At 36.4% G+C, this 15609-nt stretch overlaps 1 protein-coding gene across 6 annotated transcripts in view; it reads right to left on the bottom strand.

Moving 5' to 3' along the window:
• PPHLN1 (periphilin 1) overlaps positions 1-15609 on the bottom strand; it is a 61633-nt gene that overhangs the window by 16183 nt on the left and 29841 nt on the right. For all 6 annotated transcript variants that reach the window (XM_086884669.1, XM_086884667.1, XM_023930859.2 and 3 more), the window contains exons 8-9: positions 13971-14090; positions 11305-11445 (exon numbers count right to left, since the gene is read on the bottom strand). In XM_086884669.1, the coding sequence (XP_086740795.1) occupies positions 11305-11445; positions 13971-14090 (261 nt within the window). The remainder of the gene's footprint in view (positions 1-11304; positions 11446-13970; positions 14091-15609) is intronic.

The following is a 15609-nucleotide window of genomic DNA, read 5'->3' on the forward strand; positions in this document are numbered from 1 at the left end:
TCTTTGGGATCACTGCTCTGGCTGCTTACTGTGACACGAGTAACACCTACACACATTAAAAAGCTTCAGAGCCAGCTCATTATAATGATATATGCTTTTTTGGGTAGCAAAAAGTCCATCCTGCTTAAAGTAGAAAGGAACACTCCCCTAAAGTACAGGGTTTTTTAGTAACTTATCTGGGTCATGAGACACCAGATAATTACTTGCCTATGTCCGCTTCTGATTTTAGCGAAAACATAAATGCAAGAAATCTCCTTCCATATCAGCATAAGAAAAACTGTACAGTGAGCTGTAGTGATGCCTAAGAGTAAATTTGACAAAAACTATGAAAAGCATAAAAAAAATTTGTCAAGGCATTTTTGAGTTATGGCTAGACATACATTTGGGTAAGCAGATTAATATTTTCATTAAAACCTCATTTTTACATTAAGTTACATTACATTTACATCCTAGTTGATGACAAATACACAGACAACAACGGCAGTGAATGGCACACGTATCAAATTTTTTAGTAAGCAATTTCAGGTACTTGATGCAGGAACACTGCATTTCCTGCCTTACAATTGTAGCTTCCTGCAGACGCCTCGAGGGCATTCAGAGAGGAAGACACCAAGCTGGAAGCACCTGACTTCTCCCCACTTGTTTCTGGCACCAGAAATAGAAGCAGGTTTTCTTGCATGATGTAGAGTCTCCACCCTGCAGCCAGGGAGAAACTCCACTGCGTTTGCCCATGGGCTTTTGAGCTTCTGTGGAATTAATTCTCATCTCCACCCATGTTCCCCATCTCATTCCTTCCCCCACCCTCTTGGCTGCAGTTCCTGATCTTGGCAAAAATCTCTTGCTTTTTTTTTTTTTTTCAACTGCAAGTCCAGTCCCACCCTTGTTCATTGCTTCCCACACTCAGTTACTAACTCTACCTCTCCTGTCACCATAAATCCTTTCATCTTTTCCAGATATCCTCCACCCTCCAATTCCAAGGTCACCTCATTCCTCTGCTAGAAGTAGTTCCAAGAATTTAGAGGCCAGCTTCTTTCACAATAAACCAAAGTCTGGCTCCAACAGGCCAGGTGAAAGGGGCTGTTCAGAGGGTGTCTAGTGATGCAATAGGGCTTCCAAGTGAGTTAATTCTCAAAAAATATGTAGAACCAATCCCGTCAATATTAGAAGATGGTGAGGGAGGAAGGAAGGAAGGAAGGAAGGAAGATGACAGTTCTGGTCATGGCAGCTTTAGAAACTGAACAAAACCTTTCTAAAGTTTTATCTTCCCTATGATAAGAATAAACAGTTACTGTGCAAAAACCAGCAAAGGCTACAGCTTTCTATAGATGTCTGCCTGATGATTAAATCACTGTGTCTACAGCAGTGCTTTCAGGATATTGAACGTTCAGAGACAGTGGTGACTCGACACACAACACAGGGTGGCTGCACCCTCGTAGCAGCAGGCACACTTAAGGAATTACACTGTGCTTAAGAGAGCTAGTCCAGTGTCTGCAAATTCTTCTTTCTTTTCTTGATCTGATTCATGGTCAGGCCCCACAAAGAGTACTGTGCCAGCAAAGGGAACAATATAGGGATGAAATTCCTCAAAATATTGTTGCCACCAAACTCTTTGTAATGTGCAGCTGAAGTCTGCAGTGCTACAGGCTGGTTTTGACTGAAGCACTTGCTTAAGGGGACTTCTTGATGTATAATGGGATGCAATCATAGTCTCCACTGGAACTCGTACAGTTTCTGTTACTGCCTATTTTCATAAAGCTTGTAACAACTAATCATCGTGGTTTATGCCTAAATTGAATTTAGTTGAAATCAGACAATAGAGTCAAAAGATACACAGCACAGATACTGAGATTGCACAAGATAGTTTCTCCAGGAAGCCAAGTGAAGAAGTAACATAATAAAATGGGCAAATTTCCAGCTGGAGATGAGCACTCAAAAGCTTGTGTCAGCATATCCTAATCTATTCATGATTTTGTGCTTAAAAATGCTTATGTGCATTTTTTTTATTTATTTAGGTAGCATGTGACCAAAAAAGTTTATATATAAATTATTTATTATACTAAGGTGGTGAACTGCTTGTGAGGTGTGTAATTACAGTCAAGTAACCACACACAGTACCCAAGTAAATAGATCATTTCATGTTTTAATGAAACCAAGCATTTAAGCTATCTGGGGTAAGGAGAAGGGGAAAGATTGCTAACAAACAAATTAAACCTTGGAGAAACAGTATCAAATCCATCTATTACAGGTTATTTGTGTCATTCAGAGTAGCACCTGAAGTTCAGTAGTTCAGAAAATTAATGTATGAACATTTCTTCTCAAGAAGTGTGAGAAGGTGAAGAACCAGGAACAACCCATGACCTACTCAATTTTGTCAGTATTCACTTTGTGTGTTTTTTTCAATGGAGGCTGACTCTATTAGCCTCTCCAAGTCAAAGCAGCAAGGTAAAACAGGCACACCATAAACTTTATTCTGTGGGGTATCTTGGCCCTGGCTTTTCTGCCATATTTTGTGAAGTGTGCCATTGTGATATCCATATAAGAGTATGTCCAGGCAACCACCGACAACTCAAGTCACCACACCAATGCAAGTAAGAGTCAAACAAAACAGGAAAGTGATCTTCTGTGGGTCAGCAATAAATGGTGATGTGCATTAGTCATTTATACCCAAGATAAAAATCTAATGTTTTCATAACTTAAAGAAGCAGCACATGCATAAACAACTTATGCAACTATAGATTTCTTCCCCACATAATTTAGGAAATTAAATGCTAGAAAAGTTCCCAATTCTGATGCCTTTTAGAACTATAATATTACCCTGTATTTTAAAGGTCAGAGAAAAGGAATAGGCATAATTTACCCATCTTTAAATCTTTAAATAATGGAGTTTAACCTACTCAACACTGCCAAAAGAAAGAAGACATCAGGCTAGGTGAGAAACTGAGATACAGCATATAAATTTAAAAACCAGGTGACAAACACAACTTGTAACCAAAGTGTCTTTGGTCACAGATGATCCTATATTTATACATGAGCCAGTGCTGTATATAAATCAGATTATAAACGGATTAGAGGATTAAACTACAAGCATCAGGAAAGCTGTCATCTACAAAACAAGCTTCTGTTCTATAAAGAACAATCTGTAAAATACACATAAAGGCCCACAAAACTGTAGATTCACCCTTCAGCAGATTTTCCCTACCCAGAGGTTTTGTGTGCAACACTTCTGTCGCTGTCCATTTCAACCTCCTATGGACTCAAAGTACTTATCAGTGCAAGAGAGACGGAAACCAACTTCCATGTCAAACATCAAGTCCTTCCTGACACCTACCCTCCTGCCACTACCTTTCATTTGCCACTTTTCATGGGTTTTAACGTGTTTTCTCAGTTACCACTATACCATCATCACATATGGTTTTATGAAACTTTTCCTCATGACACCGTTCTGTTTTCCCTATATATATATATATCTTGTTTCAAGCACTTATCCTCTCTAAGTCTTTCAGAAGATCAGTGCTCAGACTGTATCAGGAACACTGATAGAGCTAATATATAATCAGTGTTTGGGGGGTAGAGATGCTAGACAGTAGTTCTTTGAGCTACGGCTTTTTCTGGGGGAATTTAAATTTCTGTCTCTAATTACTAGGTATATGAGACTGATTCTGTTCTTATTCTGTTTCAAGCCAAGAAACAGCAAGTTTCCCTAGTTAAAATGCTGAAGAGACTGTAGGTTGTAAGAATAAAAAATACATGAAACTTTAATCCTCAGTGCATTGAGCCTACTAAGAGATAATTTTATCTTTAATCCTTAAAACAGTTCAAAAATAAAAAACACCACTGCTAACCTACTTCTTAAATCCACCAATGCCCTTCTGTTAAAGCAAGAATAAGCTTGAGACCAAGTTGGAGAGAAGGATCCATCCTCTGAATTAAACCCAAGTTATTAATACCAACAACAAAAGCCCACCATCAAAAAAACAAAAAACAAAAAACCCAACAAACCAACCAAGAAACAAACAAACAAAAAACTCCACAAAAACAATAACCTTCACTCCCACAGAAACTATTGCCTTTATCAAGGCTCAGACAATTAACTTCTGGTTTTATCATTCCCTGGAGGTTTGCCAGTGTCAATTCTCCTTATCCTTCCAAGCATCTCAACTTTTGACAGTTTTTTCAGTAGGCAATCTCTCAAAACTAATTCCTAATTATATATCAAGGCCCACACATTTTTAGTGAGTTTCTTCTCTTCTTAACACCTTTTCCAATCCTGTTGACACTCATCTCTTGAAACTAAGCTTTCTTCTTTTCAGCCCACTCACTATTATAGTTTCGTAGTCTTTCATTCTGGTTTTGCTCTTTGGGTTTCTCACAACAGAATCAGAAATTTTAAGTCAAACAATAACTACCAGCTTTTGATTGAAAAAATGCTATTTAATGATTAACTCCTTATATTTTCACTTTATCTGACCAAGAAGCTGATCTTGTCTTTCAGATCTGAACAACCTTTTTGCACACTTCTTTCGGTTTCAATTAAATTCAGCTATTTCACCAAGTACCTAAGTAACAGCCCTCTCCCATTTAAGTCTTCCAGAGATCTGCCACCAAATCCTAACACCTGTAAACAATACCCTTTAAAAATGTCTGTAAGCAAACAGTCCCCTTGCAGCTGCTGTGCTGCTTGATCACGTAATGAAGTGCCACTACATCAAAAACTCCACATTTGTCAGTGGGTTGAATAGCCAGCATTTGGCAGCTTCAAAATAATGTGATCAGCACCGGCCTAAAACTGTTTACATGAAAAAACATAAGGCAAACATGATCTTCAATACAGTGGTGAAGGGTAAAGGTGAGTTACATTTAATTCAAACCTCTCTAAGAAATACCCCACTGTTACTGGATAAAGGCATACATTTCTGGTATTAAATTCTCTTAAAAGTATTTCCCTATGAGCGCTGCATATTAAATAACATTTATTATCAGCTTTCCAATGAAAAAAGCTGCTGGCAAAAATATGAAATGTGGTAATATATTTCCTTATTAAACCATACCTTCAGGTGCTGAGTAAAATGAGTTGCACTGCTTTTGCATATGCAGCAGTTTGTAATTATAAAGCAGTGCACACCAAATAACCCATTAATGTCCACAGAAAGGGAATAGAACACAGCTGAACAAATGGAAAGTGCAGGATTACAACTTCTAAAGCATGGTGGCCCAAACACAAGAAAAGGAAATTAGCTAAAGTTTTCATGTTCTTCTACAAGTATCCTGCTTTAAATAAATGTATTTGTAAGAAGAATGAAAGATACAATGAAGAAACTTATCAAAAGTGTCTATATTCTCCATCTTGTAGTTTCACAAACATGAAAACACAAATTTCTAACAAATAGGTCACATTTGCAAAATTGAAAGACGAAACAACAACAAAACAGACAAAAATACAAAAAGAAAAAAACCACAAAAAACCAAACAAACAAAAAAAAACCCACCCTAAACATAAGGCAAGCGTGAAATATAGATATCAAATAAGCATTACAGTGTGACTGATTAGATTTTGTAATGGCAAAAAGGAAGTCTAGAATAAATACTAATGGATAGTAGAAAATTAGGAGGCCAGAATTAATATGAAAGATGTCTAAGAATATGTAGAAAGAAAGAAATCGCTTCTATACATACGGAGAGGGATACTGATAGAAGGAAACTAATAAACCACATAGGCAGATGATATAATTAAGTAAAAGAGTCATCATCAATTTTTCTGAGAACCTTAAGGCAAAATTACAAAACCTGACACAAATGTTTTCCTGATTAGGAAAAAATAAATTAACACATTTAATTACAACTTACATTTAAGTAAAATAAACGTAAGCTCAGAAGAGGCATAATACATACTACACTACCAACCAAATTAGAGTGATGATGATGAGTACATCATTAAGGCCTTGTCACAGTGTATTAAGTACAGAAGGTTTGAAGGACAACAGCAAAGCCAGGAAGGAGTGAAAATCTACTTCCCTATCTTTTGCTCTCATTTGGCCTGTTACTCTTGTCTGGTCTATTCCTGTCAGAAACAAAGCATGTCTGACCTCATCCACAACCAGAAATAATCCTTTAATGTGTTTTTAGCTAATGTTCCAGTTCCTTCAGCTTCACTTAACTCACCTACTTCTTAACTTATATTTTAATTAGGGGATTTTTTTCTAACCTAGATAATTTAGCCTGAAATGAGCAACAACACAAGCAGACCAACAAGCTAATCTAAGGAAATGGTAACCAGTTTCCCTGGCTCAGCTGAAGTGAGCTTTACAAAAGAAAAGGTACATCCAAGGCCAGCTCTGACATCCTCCTTCATTCCTTTCTGGATTCCCATTACTCCAATTTATTAATTTACTTATTTTACTAAAACTGCTAGAACTTAAGACACCTAAACCTGTCACATCCAAGCCTTACAAAACTTTTCCAATGCATTTACCATGAGCTTATCCCTAGCCAAGATGCAGAAGCTACTTCATGTCTACATCCTCTTCCACCTTTATACTGTTGAAGAACAGTAAAATAGTTTTTCTTGAAGCAAAACTAGCAAAGGACACAGGAGGGGTTGAGGCCAGGGAGGAAGGCATACAGTAAATTCCCATATACTACATAAACTGTAGCTATTTTATTATTACAGAAGTGCCTGTATAATTTTATTCATGATTTGTTGGTATTAAAACCTACATTTTTTTTAACCAAGTCCTTTCATTGTAAAGTATCACTTTGTGAGAGGTCAGTCTTCTCTCAGAGCAGCATCTCCAGAGAACAGAGTCCCATTAGCAAGTGTTAGGTACACACAAAGACAATTCAGCTATTGCTATATAGATCTTACCAGAACAACAGCCGTGACAAGGAAGGGGAACAAGAAACAGTTCTTCCCAAACTACACACATACACTGTAACTGCTAAAACCTGCTTTTCTTACTTAATTGTAACTTCTAGGTCAGAGATGTCAGTACTTTACCTTAAAAAGAAAAGGAGCTAGACAGCAGCCTGGATCTAGCCACACCCCTATTTTTCATTCTTTCTATGCATAATAGCTATGAAGTTTCAAACACAAGCTTTAGAAAGATCTCTGATTTTCAGAATCTTCCAACAAGAAGGCTGTTCCATTAAGGTAACAGTTCATTAATACTACTGAGGACTCTTAGCAAGCAATAGTAATTTAGAATGTCAGTTAAAGAAGCAATGAAACTAAATGTTTAAATAATAAAAAATACTGTTCTGCTGAACATTTAAAAACATTGGTGAACTGCAATCATACAGTTAGCCAGTGATTCCATTAAGAATAAAAAAGCATTCATGAATGTGTTAATTCCTATACTTAATTAATTCCTTAGATTCCAGAACTCTGTGGTACTAACCAAATTCAGAGAGAAACTCACAAGTTAGATTTTTTTTTTTGCCAGAATCAAGGAGGGTACTTGGTAAAATTGTCATTTAACAAAACTTGTCTTCAGAAAAGAAAAGATTTTCCAAGGTAATACATGTCACTCCAACTTGAATATGCAACATTTAAGAAAAGTGGACACATAATAATGGACTAATTAACACAGTGTTACAGACTTGATGTCTAGACAAGATAAGACATTTCAAGAATCCCTGCTACCCGTGCTCAAGAAGGAAGAACAAAGAGATAGCCTTTTGTGTAACACTGATGCTGAATAGCTCCAATAATTAATTTAACACCAGGGACATATTTGTCATCACTTCTGAAAAAAAACACCACACTTCAGCACATTACATACTAAAAGCATAAGCTGATCCTTAACTATATAAAACCAGAAACTAAACAACTCCTAAATATTACCTTAATGCATCATGCATGCTATTAAATGCAAAGATATTTTAAAAGTGCATGAAATGGTTACATTAGCAAATTATAGACATTCATTGATCCTGACATGCAGAAGCAAAATTCACTACCATGCTGTTTTCAAGTAACCAGACCAATCTTTTAAGCATCTGTTTAATGGGGTTCTACCTCACCATGCTAAGACAAATGCTCAGACAAAATCTAACACCTTATTTCAAAATTGTAAAAGCAAAGAGGGAAATGCATGTTCAAAAATCTAAGGAAACACCTAACTTCAAAAAAAAACCCAACCAAACAATCAAAAAACATCCCAACCCAGAAAAGCTAATTATCTCAGTATTCTGTTTTTTAAAAAAATCTCTCCAAAGCTTTCTATTATAGGCAGAACACTAAAAACACATCATGAGACACACATTAATACTGCAGAACTTCCACTCTATGCAGAAACACAAAGACTGAAAACACTGCACCTGGATTGAAGGGAACAGATTCCACAGTACCTGCCACACAAAAGTGCCAGAAAAAAAAACATTCTTCCAGTCATCAAGTGTCAGAGCCAGAGGGTTCTAGGAAATGAACCCTTCCTTCCCTGAGAGCAGCAGAGCCCACTCCCAGTGAAGCAGGTCCCAAGAGCAGGGGACCATACCAAGGAGCTGGGATTCTGCAGCTCAAGAATGCAGACAGAAAGCTGTCAAGAGAAGCAGTGAGCAGACATCACATCCTTGGTGGAAAGAAACCATGTTCTGGAATGCAATGGCAGCTGAACTTGAGACACTGGAAGAGAGGCTGCCCAGGGAAACAGCAGAGCCTCCTTCATTGCAAATATACAGGGCTCAGTTTGACAGAGCCCTGAATGACCTGATCTCTGTTTCGAGGACATTGGCTGGGATAAGTCCTACACAACCTAGGTGTTTCCACAATAATGTCACTATGCCTGTTGTTTCAAAGACAAGACTAAAAATGTCCAGGATCTGCAGTCCCAGTTCAGAAATGTTTTCAAGCATCTGTGCATCTGCAACCATATCCTTCCTTTCTAGAGTAATATTGGCACAATTCAAATGAAATATATACTTCAAAGTTTTCCTAGTTTGGGAGTGACACAGATATTCTTGGCTCTGTTTAAACAGTGTCTGGATTTTTCCAAGCCTTTATCCATGAGCACAACTTCTAGTTTCCTCTCTTTGTGTCACCTTCAGTTAATATTTGCAAAGCAACTGCAGACTCCTACAAGATAGTCACTATATAGCACAGCAACTAGCTCTTGGTTTGACACATTTTCCCCTGTCATCATCAGCACACAAAGAACTTGCTTTTTCTTCAAATGACATGATTTTACACAAATGTTCACAGTAAGTCCCCCATCAAATAAATAACATACAGCCATTTTCTTGATGAGCCACGGTGATCATTTACAATCACGCTTCGTTTAAAATTCTGAAACTGGCAATTGTGTCATTATAGCTTGGAGAAAAGGCAAAGGCAACTTTACAAAAGAGTGATATGAGCGATACACAAGAAACTGAGATGGACTAATTTAAAACAGAACACCTGTATGAATATTTCATTCAATTGCTCAAGGGATATTTTTGCTTGTTTTTCCTAAGAGAAAAAACAGACCATATCACAAGCTGCCACCTCCCTCCTGCCCAGGGCATCAGACTGCCTCTGTTTCTCTGTTGCACAGCAGTGGATTTGCTCACTGCAACACCATGCATGTTCTGTCAGCACAGTTTTTTTGCCTCTGGGTTTTCCTGAAACAGTACCATCCTATGAAGTAAAAGTACATATTTGGGAAATTTTGCTCCTTTTCCAGGTTAGAGCTTTGGAGACAAATGGATATGGAGAGGGCAAAGCAAAGGTGGCTTTATGAGGAATCTGGAACAGCTAAGACATACCTGGCAGTTGGGTTGAGAATAATTATGAACCAAAAAGCAAACATCATTAGATCTGGTGCTCCAAGAAACATTTAGGAGACAGAAGTAGAGGAGGTTCAAGGGGTCAAACCTCACTTCCTCAAACATTAGCTGGGCCCTCACCAATCCTTTAACATGTAGCTAGTGGCACATGCCTTGTCTGACTTCATTTCTTACTTATTTAAAATACCTTAATAGCTGTCCAGTGAATACCAAAAAACAGCCTCTTGAAAACTTTTGTAAACAGAACAGTGTACAAATTTCTGCAGACTGATTCCATATATAGTAGGAAAATTCACATTATTTTACTGTTATGGCTCATTATGATATTCTTGCTGGTAATGAAAATCACCAGGTCTATCACAAAATTTTGTTTTAAAATCCAGAAAATTTAACTGCAGATCTAGAAGTTAATTTTAAATATTTATGTGAAAAATATGTAGATCATTTTCCAGTCATAATTTTTAATGATTAAATAATTATCTTGTCTAACACTTAAGAAATTCACAGTACCTGGTTTAAAAGAAAACAAGCACCTTGTTCACTTCAGTAATACTTCCAACATCATTCTAGAATCTTATTTAAATTCTGCAGAAGCTAACAGCTTCAATATTCAAATGAACAACAGGAGAAACTGGTTGTGCAAAATCCAAACCTAAGTTATTCCTCAGGCTTTTCTGAACTAAGTTCCTAAATGTATTCCATTTTACAGAACATAATCTAGATTTCCCTAGAATTAAGTGCAAACTCTACCAAACACAGTAGCATTAGACCACATGGAAAGCAATACTTGGGTTTTATATCCAAATTTTCATCTGTTTTCACTATAACTGTGCCCTTAGGGCCTAGGGAAATTTAACCATAGATTCACCAGCATACGGCTAACTAATCATAACAGCTATTTTTAAAAACTCTGTTCCTAGCCTGAGTATATTTTTTCAGTTTGTCATTTTTAAAAAGTCACAGATTTATGCATTTGGTCCTAGCTCTTTTAAGTCATTTGTGACCCTGTGATCAGACACAAGGGGATAAACCAACTGCATCTTGATTCTCATAGTCACAGCACACTCTGGTAAACTCTATCCCAGCCGGACCCTGCACACAAGGAAAGATGTGCCCACCATGAACATGATTATGTAAAGTCAATTTTAATAGAATTTAAAAAAAAAACCAAAAAAACAAACCACCAAAACCAATTGAGTAGAAAGCTGGTTTTCAAGTGTCAGTAAAAAGGAACAGTGCTGCAGTTCAGGAAATGGCCTCACAGGCAACTGAACAAAGGCCACTAGAATTAAGAGGCAGCCATTGTCTTAGCTTGCAAAACAGCAGTTGCTGCATCTAAGTTGCAGAAAACTACCATTAATTTCCATGTGCAGGTAAATGCCATGGTTCCTCAGAATTAAACAGGTGGAAATGTTACCACATCATCTTGAAAAATCAAATTACATGCATATTACACTCCAAGGAGGAGGAAAAAATAAATCAAGGTAATTTTAGCAGAGCAAAACATTACTGAATTAGTGACAAAATGCCAAGAAGACTCACCTGTTCAATCTCCTTTGTCTTAGCTGCAATTGCTTTTGAGCGACTAAGAAGCTGGCTGTCCTCATGTAATTCTGTACTATCTGTTAGGTTTGCTTCTGTTTCCTCTGCTTGCTCAATGTATAATGGAGCTGAAGAACCAGCCTTAAAAAAAAATAAACAATAAATTCAGTTTTCAGAGAAAAATAAAAACCGCAGTGTGAGGAAAAGCCCAAAAAGCCCCAGCACAGTCACCAGAGATACAAGTTTGCTCATCAAGACTATTAGTGACAACTAGACTATTGCAGCAATTTTGCTACAACTGCTGCAATTCTAACAGATAAAGAAATACGGGTTTTAAACATGTAGAAAAAACATGACACAATAAAACCCCCTGTGACACAGCCTTAACTCTGTGAAGGCAATGCTGTCAGATAACCTCTACTTGCACATCCACTGAGGAAAAATTTGTGTATGTGGTATTTGTAACACCAGAAAGCAAGAAAAATCCACAATGAAAATGTGATTAGCCTTCTGGGAAAAGATAAAAGTAACAAAATCAAAGGTACATAGGCATCAACAAAATAAAAATGCAGTCAGAGAGAACTCCAAAAGCATTCAGGGCCACGGGTCTATTATTAAAGGAACTGCAAGGACTATTGCATAGCAAAAGCAAACCTGTGAGTTGAAGATTTCTAGTAATATGAAAAAATCAAACTGAAGTACAGGAATTGTATAAACTTCCCTCTAAAATAGAAATTAAGACTGCACTCCTACTCCAAAGAAAGCAGATGCCATTTTGTTTCACGGCATTACTTAAATTTGGTACTATGGAACAAACTTCTATTTTTTTAAAAAAAAAATAGGATTTAAAAATTGAAGAAGATGAAAACTAGTTTCTATTATTCAAAAATAAAGGTGAATAATCTCAAGACTTAACTAACATGAGAGAGAAAAGCATTAGACAGAAAAAGTAAGCAAAAAGCTGAAGTGGTCCTATGAACATATGCTCAAACCTTAGCAGCAACACAAACCAAATCTTGCTATCCCAGTAAAGAACGAAATTGCCTGAGAGTGAGTGAAGGCTACTAAAAATGCTCAGTGAAACACAAAGTTCAACTACTAAGCACTTTGTAAGATAAACAGGAAAAAGTTAAGAATTCTTGCCCACTAATGTGACAGGTGAGAAGTCCTTGCTTCTAAGACTCAAAATGAGACGCCTCACCTACTTCATTAGCATTTCTACAGCCCACTTTTCTTAGTCAATAAATCATCTTAGACTGTACCACAATCAACTACAATTGCTTCACTTCAATTCCACACTGCAACTTTCTCTGAGGCATGGAGGATGCTTTAAAGACCGTTTCTCCATGTGGCCCACTCTATTCTTTCCTCCCCTGCATTACTTTCCCCTCATCAAGAACCACAGAGATAGTTCTCTGCTGAACCTCTCAGAAATGTCCGCGCATTTGTTCTCCTTCATATGGTATTCATCCTTGGATCAGCTGCTGCTTTTTCTTCCTCTAACACTTCCTCCCCCTTTTTCTTTTTTTAATTGCTTTTTTTTAATTGCTTTAAAAGATTTTAGTTGCTTTATGTATCTAACTAGATCTTCCTGACCACTATTGAGGAGCTGATCATTCACAATTACACCAATGGACAGGACTTGAAAGTTCAGATAAATATGGATTCAGGGAGTTCATTTCTCTAACCTAGCCCTTACACTCTACAAGTGGAAATGTGATGCTTCCCAAGACACATTCATTTTACCTAAAATTATTTACAAACAAATTTAAGGAAAAAAAAAAAAAATCAAGCCCACTATTTGGAAAGGTTACAACATGACTTTGTGAAGTAGATACTATTTTGCTTTTTTAAGAATGCCTCTAAAGTTGAAACAAAGTGAAAGAGAAAATTATCACAGAATTAAAAGAGATTAGTTTAGATTACATAGTATTCAGGTTATTTTAAATGACAAATACATTTTCCACTAACATAACAGAACCCAAAAAAGACATCCTATCCAAGAGCACTATAACAAATGACTGAGAAGGGCTATAATCACACTTCAATATAGCCAGGAGTAGAAGACAAGAAGAGGTGAAAACAAAAGGGAATAAACTAGCAAATAATTAATGTTGATTAATAATGGAAAAAGGATTCTGGGGAAAACAAAGAATATACCCACTGCAGTAACAAGGTACGCTTTATCTTTAATATAATGGAGGCTTGCTTTCTGAAAAAGAATACATGACATGGTAGGCTGGCACAGCTTGAAACAGAACTCAACAAACCAGAGTTTCTCTCCCCAAGTCTTGTGTTTTACATGTACACTCATGTTTTGACGCAGAAGTCCCCTCCTAATTTTAAGGAGTTCAGCAGGTATACAGACCTACACTACCACAAGAGCTCCTAGAAGAATGCTTGGGAGAGCTGAAACTTCGTTGTGTCAGTTATAGCTCAACATCAAATCAAATAATACTAACAAAATGTACTGTGGCTTTGTGCATTTTTTCAAAATAAATAAATCACCAGGTTCTAGTCTCCCTCTCATTCCCCTTCAAAAATATTTAATAGCATAAGCAGAAAAATTCAAGATTAAGTTACAAAATCTGCCTTTATGAACAATACAGAAAAACAAGAGCCTATTGTAACGCTTTGAATTAAGAGGATTAATAATCCTATCTTACATCATACTCTGTTATCTCAGGTATATTGCTTTCCTCGGCCTTCTCTGACTTTTCAGCTGCCCACTTGCTTGCAGCTTCTGCAAGTTCCTTTTCTGATAGTCTGTTGCTCTTCTCCAAGGCCTGTACAAAAACATTATAGTCAAGGTTTAACATGAAATACACTTATACATGGAAAAATCTTCAAAATTAAAATAAACAGTTATTCTGATCCCTAAAATATTTTAAAATAGGAAAAAAGAAAGTTGAGATTATTTCATTTGCTGTCCAATTTCTTTAAAAAAAAAGGTGGGGGGGGAGCAAGTAGATAGTAAAGAAACAAGAGAGGAGAAAAAAAAAAGAAATCTATGAAGGTCAGTGTACTACTACAAAACCATTACACTTTCTGAATAAGGTTTATTAAATTCACAGCTCAGAGATAACAGAAAAAATATTTTTGAGACCTGTTAAGCATTGAAAGAAGTCAGATACACGAGTGGAGTGAACTAATAATTCAATGTGATTTTCAGGCATAAAAGGTTGTAAAAAAATTAAAACAAACTGTTAAAGACTAAGTAGGGTATAAAACCTGAGCTAATTAACAACAAAAAAATATTTTATACAAACTTTAAGTGATCAGAGCTGCTTCCATTAAAACCCATTATTTTTTATTTGGGGGAATGATAATCGTTTATAATAGCGTCAGTCATGGCATTATACTCTCTTAAATCTACCTATTCAAATGGAAATCCTCACATAAACAATGTTTAAAAATTGATTTCTCTCTAATAATACTATTTGGCTTTTACTATCAGAGCAGCAAACAGACAATGACAAATATCAGTTTAGCTAGCTTTATAAATCTTGCTGCCACTTTGTGGATATTTAACTTAAATCAACTGTATGTACAGAAGCACCCAAAGAATCTATATCTAGCATTAAAAATTTCAACACTATAATGTGTATCTGAAAAACAGACATAAAAATTCTACTGCCTGAAAAAGGCCACAACAACTTCTGCCCAATGCCTGTTCCATCTTAGCAAACAGGTAGAAAAAAAGCGCAAACAAACAAAAACCCAAATGAAAGAAACCAACACTCCACCTCTTACCATTAGCTCATTCTAAGTTGCATAAATGGCCAGTATCAAAACTCCTTTGTCTTCACATCTTTTGTACTTACCTCAAGCAAAGTGGTAATATAAAAATGCACAATTCACAGAGCCCCTCCAGGATTCTGTGTCATAAAGACACCACCTTAATCTGAATCCAGAAGAGAAGAGCAACACAATGTTCCAATAGGAATCCCTGTTTTCTAAAACTGCAAATTACAGAATTGCAACCAGTGAAGTCAGGAGGCAATGAAGTTCAATATGCAGAGATATGAAAAGGGCTCTTAAAAGAACGGAGTAATATATTTCATAGAAAATCTCAAATGACCTGCTATATTTCCACAAGCCATAAAAGAAATTAACTATTAATATCTACTGGAATACAGAAAAAAAATCTGTTTAATTTAATCTCACTGAATTTAATTCTTTAGGTTGAATGCTGATAAATACATATTAAATCCTGCATGAATTTTATGGAATAAAGTAATGGTATTTGCACAGGTACACCTCAGCTGAAGAGACAGAACAGGAGCATATTTCTCAGCTGAAAAT

The sequence above is a fragment of the Cyanistes caeruleus genome, chromosome 4, assembly GCF_971803275.1.
Source record: "Cyanistes caeruleus chromosome 4, bCyaCae1.hap1.1, whole genome shotgun sequence".
In the NCBI taxonomy this organism is placed as follows: Eukaryota; Metazoa; Chordata; class Aves; order Passeriformes; family Paridae; genus Cyanistes; species Cyanistes caeruleus.